At 37.0% G+C, this 15,202-nt stretch overlaps 2 protein-coding genes across 5 annotated transcripts; both read right to left on the bottom strand.

Annotated features, from left to right (window-relative positions):
* Positions 1-413: 413 nt before the first annotated feature.
* On the bottom strand, positions 414-6,342 carry sephs1 (selenophosphate synthetase 1). Of its 3 annotated transcripts, XM_060878249.1 has the most exons (10): positions 6,217-6,342; positions 6,028-6,115; positions 4,070-4,318; positions 3,590-3,693; positions 3,136-3,243; positions 2,896-3,050; positions 2,670-2,760; positions 2,355-2,454; positions 2,060-2,272; positions 414-1,177 (listed from the first exon to the last, which is right to left on the bottom strand). In XM_060878249.1, exons 3-10 carry the CDS (start codon positions 4,260-4,262, stop codon positions 963-965), a joined length of 1,179 nt encoding a protein of 392 aa, XP_060734232.1. In that variant the 5' UTR covers positions 4,263-4,318; positions 6,028-6,115; positions 6,217-6,342; the 3' UTR covers positions 414-962. The 3 variants fall into 3 exon arrangements, with proteins under 3 accessions (XP_060734232.1, XP_060734234.1, XP_060734233.1); XM_060878251.1 differs by lacking the exon at positions 6,028-6,115 and having other exon boundaries at positions 6,217-6,237; XM_060878250.1 differs by lacking the exons at positions 6,028-6,115; positions 6,217-6,342 and adding an exon at positions 5,676-5,999.
* A 1,507-nt stretch (positions 6,343-7,849) lies between these two features.
* bend7 (BEN domain containing 7) lies at positions 7,850-14,533 on the bottom strand. Of its 2 annotated transcripts, none has more exons than XM_060878667.1 (9): positions 14,199-14,533; positions 12,604-12,678; positions 12,253-12,519; positions 11,045-11,176; positions 10,670-10,962; positions 10,092-10,317; positions 9,323-9,436; positions 9,173-9,223; positions 7,850-8,794 (listed from the first exon to the last, which is right to left on the bottom strand). In XM_060878667.1, exons 1-9 carry the CDS (start codon positions 14,260-14,262, stop codon positions 8,760-8,762), a joined length of 1,257 nt encoding a protein of 418 aa, XP_060734650.1. In that variant the 5' UTR covers positions 14,263-14,533; the 3' UTR covers positions 7,850-8,759. The 2 variants fall into 2 exon arrangements, with proteins under 2 accessions (XP_060734650.1, XP_060734651.1); XM_060878668.1 differs by having other exon boundaries at positions 7,850-8,359.
* Between the last annotated feature and the right edge of the window lie 669 nt (positions 14,534-15,202).

Below are 15,202 nucleotides of genomic sequence, written 5' to 3'. Positions count from 1 at the left end.
TAAGTTGGTATTATGTTTCCCCACACACACACACAGAGGCAGAAATTTCCAAGAAGTTTTTAAAAAAAAAAAAAAATCAGATTTATTCAGGGGCATAAAGATATATGTCACTGTTGTCACTGTCTCAGAGAGAGAGAGAGAGAGAGAGAGAGGAGAGAGAGAGAGACAGAGAAAGACAGAGAGAGACAGAGAATGAATAATTGGGTTTTCTTAGGGAAATATAAAAAAGCTCAGCTCTATCACAGAAGAATTTAATGACTTCTGTAAGAAACAGTGAAAGTCCTACAATATATAAACTGCCTCTCCACCGTTTACATTCACTGACAAAATGTCAACACACTGCCTTCCTGGGTAGACATGGTACACCTTGAAAGATGGGACGGTGTTTAATTACTTCTGATTCTTTTAGCCCATTCAAAACCAGGCAAGGGTCACTTTATTTCGATTCGTCCAGGGGCACGTCATACAAAAGTGAAAGTAGAAAAAACTGTATATACTCACTTTTTCTATCGCTCATCATATTGGCTGCAGTCTGAACAACTGCTAGCACATGGAGCATCCAAAGCAAAACAATATATAATGCTACAATGTACGCATTTCATTGGGGCATTTGGCGTGAACTGGGCGCATAATTTCCGATTGAAGAGCCGTAGAAGAGATTCATAATGAATCGTCAGTATCAGATTATCATCATACTCTTCATTTACTGTAGAAGCTGCCTTAAAGTTGGGTACTTCTGCAACATTTTGTAACAGAAAACATAGACGCAATGCAAAACAAACAAACAAAAAAAAAAAAGGCCAAAACAAAAGCAATGGACTTTAAATTCCCTGTTACTTTTTTCAAATTGTAAGCGTGTCCATGTAGTATCTGCCGTTAGGTCATGGTGGGCAGGTGGTGTGTGTTTCTACGCTGTGGTGGTGTTAGAGCGTGCTAAATGTTCAGGAGGCGTAGGCTCAGCTTTAGGATGTAGTTCCTGGGGTGGTGTTGACGTTTTGCGTGGCCACCTGGGGTGCAACCTCGATGATGCGGGGTTTGTCGATGATGCGAGCTGTGCGGTTGCCTTTCTCTACAATGCCGATGATCCAGGCCTGGTGGCCCTCACCGTATTTCGGAGATTTGATCTCGGCGCAGAAGCGTGCAGCTTGCTCACGTGGAAGACAGATCAGCAGGCCTCCTGCAGGGGAAAAACAGAACGAGATAAAATGTGACCTGACAAGTAAGTAATCAGTTTTATACTAGATTTATACTAACAAACATGTTAAAAAAGAAAGCTGAATGGAGTTAAGGCTGTAGTGTTTACAGAGAGTGTGTTAATGACACTGCAGTTCACACACACTCATACCATTGAGAAATTTCCCCATTGTGGGACGAATAAAGGTATATCTTATACCACTAGAAAAATACATAATCTTTTTTTTTTTTTCATTTTTCCAGTCCACTTCTCATATAAGTAAAACAGTTGTGATGTCACATTTAAACTCTCTGCCTCATTCTATTGTCATATACTAATTTGGTGGTATTTATGGTTTGTGCATAAAGCAGTCTTTTGAACTGTCACCATTTCAATCAAACTATTATCTACTATTTCAGACTTCCGGGAAGGTTTACCACAATTGGTGTTCCAGTTCATCCCAAAGATGTTCATTGGGGTTGAGGTAAACCATTGGGGTCCTTGGTAAACCATGTCTTAATGGAACTCACTTTGTGCAAACGGGAATTGTCATGCTGGTACAATGTTTGGACCTCAGATCCACTGAGCAAATTTGTAATGCAACAGAGACATTCTGTACAATTCTGTGCTTCCAAATATCTGGCAACATATTGGAATGAACCACAATTGGCTGTGTTGGTCTGGTGTGCACATACTTTTAGCCACAATGATGTATATTACACTGTTTAAATAACCACTTGTTTAATCGTCAAGATAACACTTAGATGACTGCGGTGTATTTTTGTATGTAGAGACCTTTAGAATGAATAGTGTTTCAAAATCCTTTGCTTCTGAGATACAAAACTCAACAAAACTCAGTGTATCTGAAAGCTAAAGATCCCTCACCTGAGGTCTCGGGGCAGGTGCCATGCATTAGGCCGAACATGTTCCCACAGGCTTTGCTGACGGCGGCCATCTTGGCTAGGACGGGTAGGTTGTGGATGACGAAGGAGACCTCGCTGCGCTGCTGCCTGGCAAGGTTCTGAGCGTGACCCAAAATACCAAAGCCTGTGATGTCAGTGGCAGCGTGTGCGTTGAATGTGTGCATCAGACCTGCCGCTGGAGACAGAGACACAGCAGAGGGAAGATGAGTGTCAACATAGATGGGTGTGAATGGGATTTGTAAGTGTCCTTTACTGACCTGTTCTGTTGAGTCTGGCCATGTTTAACATGGCCTCCTGATAGGCTAGCTCCACGTCCTCTTGTGTCACTACTAACTTGATCTTGTTCCATTTCTCCGGCTGAGAGACACGGAGAGAAATAAAAACGATTGATTTATCTAACGATTTTAGACGATTGATGATGATACCACTAGTATTTGGACATAGATAAATATCATATTAGCAACTTAAAAACCAACTGGGGTCAAAACGTTATGGGTCACCTATCTCGGGCTCTAAGTATTTCTACAGTATAGTACATATAAGAGTAAAGTTAATAAACAAAGCAGACTCACAATATCCAGCCACTGATGCACTGCGACTGCTACCTGAGTGCCGAGAGGTTTGGTGAGAACCAACACGTCACCTGGCACTGCATTATCTGGCCTTTCACACGAAAACATGCATATCAATACAATATTATTATACAATAATAACAAGAAAACTCAGCAAAAACAGCGAGATAGAAAAGAAAGTGAAGCAGATACAGAAATCTGGAAAGAAGGCAAGAAAATTGCTCACATGATGAACTCGTTAGGTTGGCAGACCGTTGTGGCCACACCTCCAAGTACGATCCAGGGATTCACAACTGTCTGACCACCGGTTACTGAGGTCCCTGCCTCCTCTGCTGCATCCTTAAAACCATGGATAATGAGTGGCATCACCTTGTCCCTCTCCTACACAGACACATTTCAGAAATTACACCAGCAAAAGTAACTCACCAGAACAACGTTATTTGCTCTTTATGTTTCCATGCCTTACCTTTTCTGACAGTTTGTTACTAACACCCAACAACATCAACATGTTATCACACTCAGTCACTCCCATAGCATACAGGTCACTCAAGACGTTAGCACATGCGATTCTGCCCTGTGGGAGGAAAAGAATACTGTGTAGGTTAGCTTGTATTAAAAAAAATATATTTTTTAACTACTATTTCTATGATAAATAAAAGCATTCCATCAGTGAATATCACACACTCGTTTTCTAGATGATGTTTTTTACCTGTCGGTAAAACAAAAAAAAAAAGCTTGATGAACTTTTATACTATTATGTCCACAAATGATCTTTACAAATGACAATTAAAGGAACTTTTTTCATAAAAATTTCAAAAGTTTGTCATTTTTTCCCTTTATTATAAACCACACTTCTATAATAACCACGATACCCATATAGTGTACTGTGATTTATATTATTATTTATCAGTCCACTTTACCATCATGTAAGGGTCATCTACTATAGGGTAGATGTAGTCTGTGGTCTGTACTAGTGAAAGGCCTCCGTGTCTCAGAGGAATCACACAGGTGTCCATGCCAATGCCTGTAACACACACACACACCACACACACAATTAAATTTAATTACCACACTTTCAATCCACAATATATATATAAAATAGTCTAGCTCTATTGATTAGGGCTGCATAAAGTATACAAACAGAACATATTGCTCATATTACAATGTTACCTTTCAACATAGTTTTAAAATAAACTATACTTAATGAGTATTAAGTATTAGTCGGCACTAATGGTAACAAACGACCTGCATTTTTACACTATGCCAATATCTCAATTTATCAAATCAACTCTAATAATCAGTCCAAATGCTCTAGAATACAATGAAGCATCATGGATGACGACAGGTTGTAAATTTTTGGAACCCTAAAAAGGAAATAAGTAACATGTACAGTTACAAACCCAGTCTGGGCATAACTGCCCCAAGGAACTGCTCATCCTCCTGATAATGGTTCTCCTGCAACGACTCCAGAAGTTTCTGTAGCACATCCTGAGGGACTTTGCACCCGGTGCCTTTAAGCTCTGTGAAGCGTGTTAGTCTGAAGTTCTTGTCCAACTCATAACTCTCTGGGTTAAAAGCCTCCCGCACTGACATAGTGGAGAGAATAACGAAGCCCGCACCAGTCCACACGACACGTTAGAGAACAGCAGCTAGAGAGAGAGAGAGAGAGAGAGAGAGAGAGAGAGCGCAAAAGTAAGCAAGCATACATTGGCCTATACAGTCTGTGTCCAGTGGATATAAACTTATTGGCCAGTTTACAGATATACCATCATACAAGTTAAAACTGCATACATCAGATACAGAAACAGAAAAAGAAAAGGGAGTCTGGTGAAATGACACCTTAGAGCTGCTTGAATTAAAAAGGTTAACCAACTTATCCTGCATATGTCCCACAACATTAAACTGTACACTAACCAAATAGGGCATTTGATTTTTTCCTTCTTTTTTTTAATATGAAAGCTCAGTGGTTTAAATTAGGTTACTAGTCTGTTAACAAGTTGGGAAATTATAATAATTGGGAAAGCCAATGCTGCATTCAAATATACCTGCTACCATACTAGGACTAGTTTGCCTGAATTCTCAGTACTCAAACAGTTGGTGAAAAATACTGAGATAACCTACTGCTACAGCAATGATTCTGCAATACTGAACCTATAGATTATAATGTAACAATGCTATGGTTATGATGTCACATGACAATGCCAACATGTGGATGTAGTAGGTCCAGAGAGAATTCATACTACACACACAGATTGATCATTACATACTGTATCAAGCAGTAGCTACTGAATCAAATGTAGTGTGATGATACAATCACAGTATGTGATTTCGTACGCACACCAAGTAAACATAATACTAGATAGATAGATAGATAGATAGATAGATAAAAAAGAAAGAAAAAACAACCCCTGCAAATATCTCTATAGTGCATAGTGGTAGGATTAATATTTAACTAACTTTAAATTAAATAAAAAAATTAGCTTAAAGCCACGCCCACTTTTGGTTTAAATCCGGATACAGATACGAATAATCCTAATCCTTAACTATTAAATACTAAACTATTTAATAATCCTTAAATTATAATCCTAATTTAAATAAATATTTAATTTACAAATAATTTTTGGTTAAATAGTTTATAATGTTAAACTTCAGGTGGTTTGAGATATATATATACACACACACACACTATATATATATATATATATATATATATATATACACATACATAACTGTAGAGGATGAACCTGTTCATATACTGTATATATACACACACACATATGATGTGATGAACAGGTCCATCCTCTACAGTTATATATATGTATGATGTGATGAACAGGTCCATCCTCTACAGTTATATATATGTATGATGTGATGAACAGGTCCATCCTCTACAGTCTACTCCCCTTTAAAAAGGCGCGCTCAAACCGAGACGCACGCGCACACACACGTTGTAGTAAGCTTTATAAACAAACACACACACACACACACACACACACACACACACACCTCATTCTGCATGGCGTATAATAACGCGGACGATTTCCTCCGCACATGCACTTACACTAACACGTGCGTTTATAGACACAAATCTCAAACTTTTATAGGTCTCGTGCGGGACTGTTTATAAAATGTCGGCGGCTGAAAAATTTAACCCTTAAGGCACCCACGCCATTAGAGGTGTGCTACAACACTCAAAATAACACAAAATACCGCACATTTAACGCCTTCTGCGCCATTTTCACGCATTATGGCGCATTAGTGAGCGACTAAAGGAGCTCTGCTCGCACTTTAAGCACTGTGCCACAGTTTTATTTCGACCCCATTTCCCCTTTAATTGTACAGCTACGTTACTGCTTACCGGTTTCGCTTTAGCGGCGCCTCCCGATAGAAGAAAAGGCAACGCTCCCACAATGCAATGCGAGCAAAACGGGCGCCTTGGCAACCGCCTGATGAGAAACAAAACACGATTTATCAAGCATTCTACACTGAATTACTTAACATTCGCGACGCACACGGTAAGGTATAGTACCGGTGAAGAGAAGCATACCCTTTGAGCTCAGTTTCACACGCGTACAGGACGAGCTGAAGAAGAATTACAGTAAATACCGTGGAGCACAAAGGGTCCTAATATGGCGCTTTGGCGCCATGACTTCCCCTTTAAAAGAGTTTTAAGTGTGTCGGCAGAAAACCATAAACGCTATGTACCTTTAATTGAGCCTTTTGTCCACTGTTTATTAGGTTCAAAGTGAATGAACAGGTTAAAAAAATTTATAAATAAATAGTAAAAAATTAGTTTTGTTTTTGTTTCAGGTTTGTATATTTCTAATAACATTTTATTGTTGTATTAAATCCCAGAAGATTCCATTATGATCTCAGAAACATTTAAAAAAAAATTTAAATATGTATTTTTTTATCTTTTTTCCAGTTAAATTCATATCACAGTTGTTTCTAAGTTACTAAACTTACATAAATACACTTAAATAATGAAATTAAATAATAACTTTTAAGGTATGATAATTTCCAACATTGTATCCTTACTTTACCTATTTATGATAATAAACAACCTAAAGACTTGTGCTTTTTGTACCCTGTTGACATTATTTACTTTAATGTTATGTTAATGTTGTTTGTTGAAGCAAATAAAGATTTGTGGATTGTCTCGCATGGATACTGTAAAGATCTGCCATCTGATTTGACATAAAACCAATTTAATCCCAGTTAACCGGTTTAAATATCACCCTTGCTTTAGTGTATAATCACCTGCTACATGCTGCAGATTTATACCTACATTGCTGCTGTAGTCATAAAGACCATACTGTGCTTATGTCAGGACTCTTATTCACAATCATCTCATAGAACCACCTCACAATACACTTATTGTTTATTATTAGTTATTATAACCTTTGAGTCTAGTTCGTCTCAGGGTTCCTTCCAAATGTTATCTCAAGGGGGTCTACATGTAGATTTCAATTCAATTCAAGTTTATTTGTATAGCGCTTTTTACAATGGACATTGTCTCAAAGCAGCTTTACAGAACATAAACATAGAACAGAAGATAAACATAAGGAGTAGTATAAAGAATTAATATAATAAAAATTCAAGATATATATAGTTCACGGTGTGTATGTATGTATGTATGTATGTATGTATGTATGTATATGTATTTATCCCCAATGAGCAAGTCTGAGGTGACTCAGGCAGCAGTGGCAAGGCAAAACTCCCTTAGATTGGTAAAGGAAGAAACCTTGAGAGGAACCAGACTCAAAGGGGAACCCATCCTCATATGGGTGACACTAGATGGTGTGATTACAAATATACAGTCAGACAAATGTTGTATTGGTGTAAGGATCACATGGAGTTCAGATCTCCTCTTAGTATCACAGAGTCCAAATTTCAGATTTCTGAAAAGCTGCTTTGTCTAATGTTTAGTTTTAGTAATGAAATGAAATCCAGACACAACAGGTTCCTCTAGTGTTTAACGTAATGTAACGAGATAAGTTGTTTTCTCCAAGAAAATTCAGTAACATTTATAGACGTTAAACGATTATAATAAAACCCATAGACAAAATGGTCAAGGTTATTTTTTTTACTTTTTAAACATCTGAGGACACAGAGGACAATAAACAATGAAGAAGTTTTAATCCAGTGATGTTTAAATCCATATGACTAAGATGTGGGACATAATTCACACAATTGTGCACATTACATAAACACATCCTCTTACACCAGGAGAAATTTTAGCACAAATCATTAGGCACAGATCTTGAGGTTACAGTACTGATACACTGTTTACTGCGTAAAGAGGATGTTACAAACACAAGCTTAAAACTGGTATTGATTATGTCAAATGTTCTGTAGAACACTGTTGGACATTAAGGATGTACTGAAGCTATCTACCGATATCAGGGCCATTACGAGCCTGAAGTGCTGAACTGGTATCAGATCAGATTTGAAATATTTGCCACAACATAATTTTTTTCTGATGATGAACACCGGATGAAGCTTGACATAAATTAACCCACCATCACACCTCTGTTTCACATACCACAAACTCCTGTCACTAGAATCAGTCACTGAAAGGATGTCAGGTTTGGGTCGGTCTTAGATGTTTGCCAATCCTTATTGTTCTGATATCAGTCTCATGTTGGAAAAAAGGTACATCCCAACTGCAGAGGATTTCCTTCATACCGCTGCACAAATTAAAGGCACACAGTCATAAATTTCTTAACATCAGAGCTTGGTTTAGTGTAGTGCTGCAGTGAAGTAAAGGAAATAAGAAAACACATTTTACATTATGCCATCAACTAAACAATTAATAAACATTTACACACATTTAAAACGACACAATTGAACAAGAAGCTTTTGTATTGAAACATAGAAATAGAATGTTGAGAATTCAGAGATTAAGGGAGGTTTCTGTTGTTGAATGAGTAAGTTCATCTAGTCCTTGATGAACTAAATGGCATATTTTCATCTGCCTATAGCCGTTAAGCCCTTGTACGAATTGAGGCCTTTTATTATACTTTAAACATCACTGGAACACGGTGCAGTCCGAACCGCTTGAACTCCATGATAAACAAACGAGTCATCTTAAGTATTTTGCATGGCTACCTGACAATCAGCACCTACAGCAAAGAGCAAAAACATGATCTAAATCCCACACTTGCATATAAGACAAACATTATTATTATTATTATTATTATTATTATTATTATTATTATTATTATTATTATTATTATTATTATTATTAACACTATATTTAGGTCCCTGTTTCAGTAATAAAATATGAAAATATAATAATAATAATAATAATAATAATAATAATAATAAAAATAATAACAATAATAAGTATTGTTATCATTGTTATTAATAACAATTATTATTGTTATTATTGTTGTTATTATTATTATTAGTATTATAAAATAATATTAAAAATCTTTTTTCGCTCAGGAATGCATCTTGGCTCCACCAACTTCTTCAAGACTTTTTCTCAATCTGCGTACCTGTTTCATATGTACAAGTCCTGATCTCATCACAGTCTGTAGTCGTCTCAGCTGTTCAATCACACACACAATACAGTGCATTACGATTAATAACAAAAAGTTCATAAAGTGCATAAGCAATAACAGAAGATGCAGTTAATGTTCACCGACCTTTTTTTAAGCGCCGTCGAGCCAGTTTGATTTGATCTTGCAGGATCTGGACCCAGTCTCTTGGACCAGGAAGCCTCTCAATTCTGTTTGCCATGCAGTACTTTTCTGTGAACACTACACTCAGACAGCGGTATGAAACTAAGAGATCAGGTGAAGCAGTATACAGTAGTAGAGAACACATCAATCACAAATGTAATGATGGTAAAGGTGCACGGGTGCTGCTATGGGTGCTGCTTTGATAAAATTGAACTCGACTCTGCATCATGGCTCGGTGCTATAGGAACAGCCATGATGCACTGTCTTGTTCCCTTCTCAGGGAACCGTGTTTCATATGTAACCTAGTGTAGTTTTACTGACTACAAAGGGGATGAAGCTGGACAGCAAATTAACTACATTAATCATTCATGTTATAACCAATTTGAACCACAGGAACAAGTAAGGTATCTAATTGTGTGTGTTTCTTTTGTGTGTTTCACTTCATTAGAAGGATATGATGAGATATGTATTAAACTAAATAATAAATAAACGCTGATGGTCACTGTCACTTCTGGTATGTGGGGCTTATTGTATGTAATTACATTTTTCCCAATATAGAAATACTTTACCCAGTTTACTAAAGCAGATTATAAAAACTCCAAGACTTTAAAAATCACAATGGTAATCTTTTAATTTTAATATTAACACCCTATTACTGGGAAGAAAAATTATACTGTATATATTACAGAATACTTCATTTACTTGTTGCCCTCATGTACTCATGTTCACTCACCTTTAATAGCTCCCACTATATTCTGGTCCAGTCCTTTCCTCTGGTCGTTCAGACCCCTCTTTCGCCTGCCATTGGGAAGCGAGTTAGCGAGTGTTGCGTCATCGAAGAAGGCACACACCAACTTACGGAAGAGAAGACTTCCTGATCGTGTATAGTTCAGTAGGATAGAGTCCAGCTGTGCCTTTGGGATAAACACTTCATATTCCTCTGCCAACTGCACCTCTAGCTACAAGAAAACCAGCACAGATATTTCACACCATGCATTTTTTATTATAGCTTATTCACTGTTTGCAATATTAGTATCCATAGGCAACAAGAAACCTTCATAATGACTGTTTAAAAAAGTAAAATGTTGTTTTTATTTTTAACTTGTTGCTATAAACCTACTTTATCCTTGTGTAAAGTTCAGAATTTTATAATCATTATGCGTTAAAAAATAATTAAAAATAAATAAATAAAGGAGGAGCAAAAAAAAACAACATTTGTTTATTTTTTTAAAGGTGCCAAGTATTTTAGATATAACAGTACATACAGTAAATACACACAACATACGCACATGCAAACACATTTGTCTTTACCTCTGTGCAGTTCTGATCTCTGTTCAGACAGTAATGAGCTGATGGTGGCGGATTAGATATGGGTGTCAGCGGAGGGGATGACACGGCCCTCTCTTTATTTTCTTCCTCTTTCTTTTCAATTGTTTCATGGCAAATCTTCTTAAATGATTCGGCCACCATGGGATTTTGTATAGGTGTGGGAGTTTCTGTGGGTGGGGATAACGCTATTATTCTCTGACCTGCCCTCCTCTTATGAGATCTTTTCCTGTAGGTCGGAGATGTGCTGGCCACAACACGCTGTTTCTCCAAAGGGCCTAAAGATTGCATAAGACAGGTGAATGAAAGAGTGAAATAAAAACAAGATGTCTTTGGTTGTGTGTATGTGTGATTCTGTACCTCTCTGAGTCTGCATGAGTTTTCTCATTGTGCGTAACTCCAGTAAGATGGCCTGCAGTGTGCTCTTACAATTGCACATGCAGCAGCTAGACTCTGTCATCATGCTGGCAGGCACATGGGGTAGCGCCGAGTCTGAGGACAGAACATACACACACACTCCTGTGAATGCCACACTCATTCTGAATAGTGATGCAAGGACACTAGACAATGGGCTCGTTACTTGACTTTGTGTGTGTGGGTGCGTCAGAAAGAGAAATGTCTAGACCGTCTAGACGATATTTTGAATTACACAGCTGCAGGGTTAAATCAATCTTTCATTTCATTTTGCCTCCAGTGTGCATCATGCTTCCCTTTTAACCTTACACAGTAAAGTACCTCGTTCTGAATTTTAGGGTACATTGTGGTTTCATATACCTATACAAAGATTTAATAAACATTTGTAGTGTTAATATATGCACATGCAACCTATCTTTCTTCCTCTATAAACGACAAGCTTGTATAGTTCTTCTGATTTGTCAAAAATGCTTTAAGATGCAATTCTGTATCTCTGTACTTGTCTTTTTAGCAGAGAAGTTTCGCACGGAGTGAAGGAAAGCACATGATTATAGTGCAGTTCATAGTTTATTGTTGTTATGTCACTGTTATTCATGCTGCTTTCAAGTTTTCCTTCAACTCTTTTCAAGTGCTGATGTATATTATGTAAATTCCCATATAATAACTGGATAGGGGTGTTTACCATGGTTAGATGTAACCTGTCACATATCAACAATATGATAATATACAGTAGCTGACATATTTGGGATCTGGAAGTATTCTCCCTCCTTGGTAATAAGTATTCATATGTATTCATATGACCATTATAGATTTTGTAGTGTGACAATACAGAACTGAAATGAACTTAATTGGGTTTTATATCTTCTGATTCACACAATATAAATACCATTTGAAGGTTCAAAATATTTTTTACTGGTTGATGCTTTTCCTGAAATTGTGTAGGACAGTTTTGTTAACCCCTTATTCTTCGTGATGCTTCTTTAGATATGTATGCAAAATTTAGGGTCTTTCAGGAACAGCTTGTACAAAGTGGAAATGTTAAGTATGATCAATAGAGTTCGTATCACGTTTTGGCATTTATTCTTTACTATAATATACTTGTTTTGAATGGTCTAGTTTTACTCTGACACCCATTCTTCTGCTATGAGACCCACCTCTGTTTTTGCCCTGGTCAAGGATCTTCTGGGTTTTGGGTCGTGTGTCATGCTGACTGTGAGACACCGACTTCCAGGCATGCTCAGGATTTTCAGGACCTTGCTTGGGATTTGAAGTAAAGCTCACACCCTCCTCTTGTGGCTCTTCTTTAAGAGTTTCCCCCTCGCTTCCCACTCTCTGGTACACCCGGCCTGCCTTATCATTCAGCAGCCGCATCATGCCCGTAATCTGCTTCTTAATCTCGATGCCTTCCTCGCCAAACCAAGCTGAGAGAAATATGGGTTAAAACTTCAAGACCCATTACTGTATGTACATGTTATATTAGCATAACATAATATAAAGTAGCCTACTTTCGTTCTCAGAAGTATCCAGAGGTTCACTGTCCGTGTCCATGTGCTCTATACTGTCAGAATTATGTCCGAAATCTAGAGAAAGAAGGCTCACTCAGTATCATCTTCAAAATGATTAAAAGTTATATATACTGTATATATAAACGCACACTTAATGTTTGATACATCTAACAGTGTACATAATGTTTTATTTTAACTGTTTGCTCCTTAAATCTTCAGCTATGTTTTACCTCAAAGAACAATAGATGGCAGACGTATTATTATTAGCTAGCTGGCAGATGGTGCTACACTCGAGAAATGCCTCTCCAATTTTCCTTTAGTGGTGATTGATTTCTAAACAGATTGTGATCTGTGATTAAAGTGATTATGAATGTGGCAGCTCTTATATTCATAATAGTTTAATGAAGAATCATATAACATACACAGCCAAAAACTGTATGAATGACCGGTGAAAAAACAAAAGTTGTAACAGGAACAAACTTGTTTTGTGGCTCTTACACAACATGCACTGTTTTGGGATAAGATGAATAAAACATACAAAGACATGCTTCTATGCCTCTATAGCAAAATTTTGGGTTGTTAACATTAACTCCACTTTATCTCAAGCTTCACTCCACCACTCTGTCCTTGACTGTTTCCCTTCCTTACATGGAATAGAAGAAGAAAATGGACATAAATAGCAGTATTTCTAAATGAAGACTGAGTGTTGAAAAATACTGGTAGCTTCTGGCTTGCTCATTAGGAATACTTTTAAATGTGATCTAGAAATGTTTTATTTTATACCTGAATTAAAGCTACTCTGTAACAGAATTATAATTCACATATCACACATGTCCATTATTAAAAGAGTTCTATAAATTAAATTGAATGGAATTTCATTTTCATTGAGGTGTCATTTTCACTACTGTTTTAAATTAAAACAAACAAACAAACAAACAAACAAAAAATCAGCAACATTGCTTTTGTTATTTTCTAACAGTAGGCTAATCGATATTTTTGATTGATTGATTGATTGACTGACTGATTCATTGATTGATTCATTATTATACTGTATCTGGCATCCTATTTGATTTTTCTTTGGCACACAAAATCAGGGTTTTTTTCAAGAACTTTCAGCAGTGTTATGCAGTCCATTATTTAAGCACTACATTATTGAATGACGCAATCTAGTCGGCGCGCTCGCTGATGCTCGTGCCCGCGCAGTTAAAATCCCACCTGTAGGCAGTCTGGTGCTTTTCAGAGGTCACACACACACACACACACACACACACACACACACACACACACACACACACACACACACACCCCTTCTTCATGAACATATATTTAAAATAATATATAAATTAAATAAATAAGAATATTTAAATAAATGCAATAGTGATTGAAATAGGCTATAAACCTCTAATAAATGTTTTTTATTATTTAAGCTTAATTTGTAATAAACAGAGGCGACAATAATAAAGCCTGTCTTACAGAAACGTGAGATTGGGGTTGATGGACATGTAGAGATTTATTATGACATGCACTATATTATTCCTGTCTCCTCGCGCTTTCTGACATATTATTATCATATAATAAATAAATAAATATCTAACCTGAGTCGTTGATCAGTTTAAAGCTCTGTGATTTCCGGCTCCGTCTCCTCTCCGCCAGCTCCATGTTTAAGACCGGAGAGAAGCCAGGGGATGTGTGGGGGATTTAATCATAGAACATAATTACAGTCCATCACTCATCATCCTGCAAAGTGTTTAATAAAGAGCTCCGGACGGGAGAGCGCACGGATTTCCCTGTATAAACATGCAGGATGAGGAGACCTCGGTGTCGCTCGGCTGTCATGCAAATCAATAAATACGGTATTTCTTTCTTTCTTTCTTTCTTTCTTTTTTTCCTTTTTAATTCGTCGCATCTGGTCCTCTGCGCCACCTGACGGTTGCTAATATTTTGTGGGGCGCAAATGTGAATGGCCGAGATTTGCATTGAGTTGGCCAGAGATGCAGATACACACACACACACACACACACACATACACACATACACACATACAGACACACACATACACACACATACAGACACACACATACACACACACTCTCACTCTCTCACACACACACACACACATACAGTACACACACTCACAGACACACACACACACACAGACACACACACACACACACAGACACACACACACACCTGTTAACGAAGAGAAACTTTTCTTCTGACATGTTTGCACAATACAAAACATAAACCAATACATTACGGAGGATCAGGATTTAGAAAAAATCAAAGGCAATAAAGTTGAGGATGAGACAATTTTTTTAAATAATTTTTATAAAGTTGTGTACAGAGAACCTGAACTTGGACTTTATGCCTGGTAATAATGTAATAATAATAATAATTATTATTATTATTATTATTATTATTATTATTATTATTATTATTATTATTATTTTTAAATAAAAAATGTATTTGTCACATACATAAGCATACACAGTGAAATGTATTTTACGACTGTTCTTCACGTAATTACTGCACGCAATATTGTCTGAACTTACAGTATTTACATATAGTATTGACACTGGTCGGTCGGCACTGTTTTTTG

The sequence above is a fragment of the Tachysurus vachellii genome, chromosome 9 (assembly GCF_030014155.1).
Source record: "Tachysurus vachellii isolate PV-2020 chromosome 9, HZAU_Pvac_v1, whole genome shotgun sequence".
NCBI classification, from domain to species: domain Eukaryota; kingdom Metazoa; phylum Chordata; class Actinopteri; order Siluriformes; family Bagridae; genus Tachysurus; species Tachysurus vachellii.
This window is presented reverse-complemented; position numbering and strand designations above follow the sequence as displayed.

Coding starts and splice junctions, on each gene's coding strand:
- bend7 (XM_060878667.1), bottom strand. CDS start 14,262: ATGGAGCTGGCGGAGAGGAGACGGAGCCGGAAATCACAGAGCTTTAAA. Junction 12,520..12,603: donor GGATACTTCTGAGAACGAAA/GTAGGCTACTTT, acceptor TATTTCTCTCAG/CTTGGTTTGGCGAGGAAGGC. Junction 11,177..12,252: donor TGACCAGGGCAAAAACAGAG/GTGGGTCTCATA, acceptor TTCTGTCCTCAG/ACTCGGCGCTACCCCATGTG.
- sephs1 (XM_060878249.1), bottom strand. CDS start 4,262: ATGTCAGTGCGGGAGGCTTTTAACCCAGAGAGTTATGAGTTGGACAAG. Junction 3,694..4,069: donor GGCAGTTATGCCCAGACTGG/GTTTGTAACTGT, acceptor TGTGTGTTACAG/GCATTGGCATGGACACCTGT. Junction 3,051..3,135: donor GTAACAAACTGTCAGAAAAG/GTAAGGCATGGA, acceptor GTGTCTGTGTAG/GAGAGGGACAAGGTGATGCC.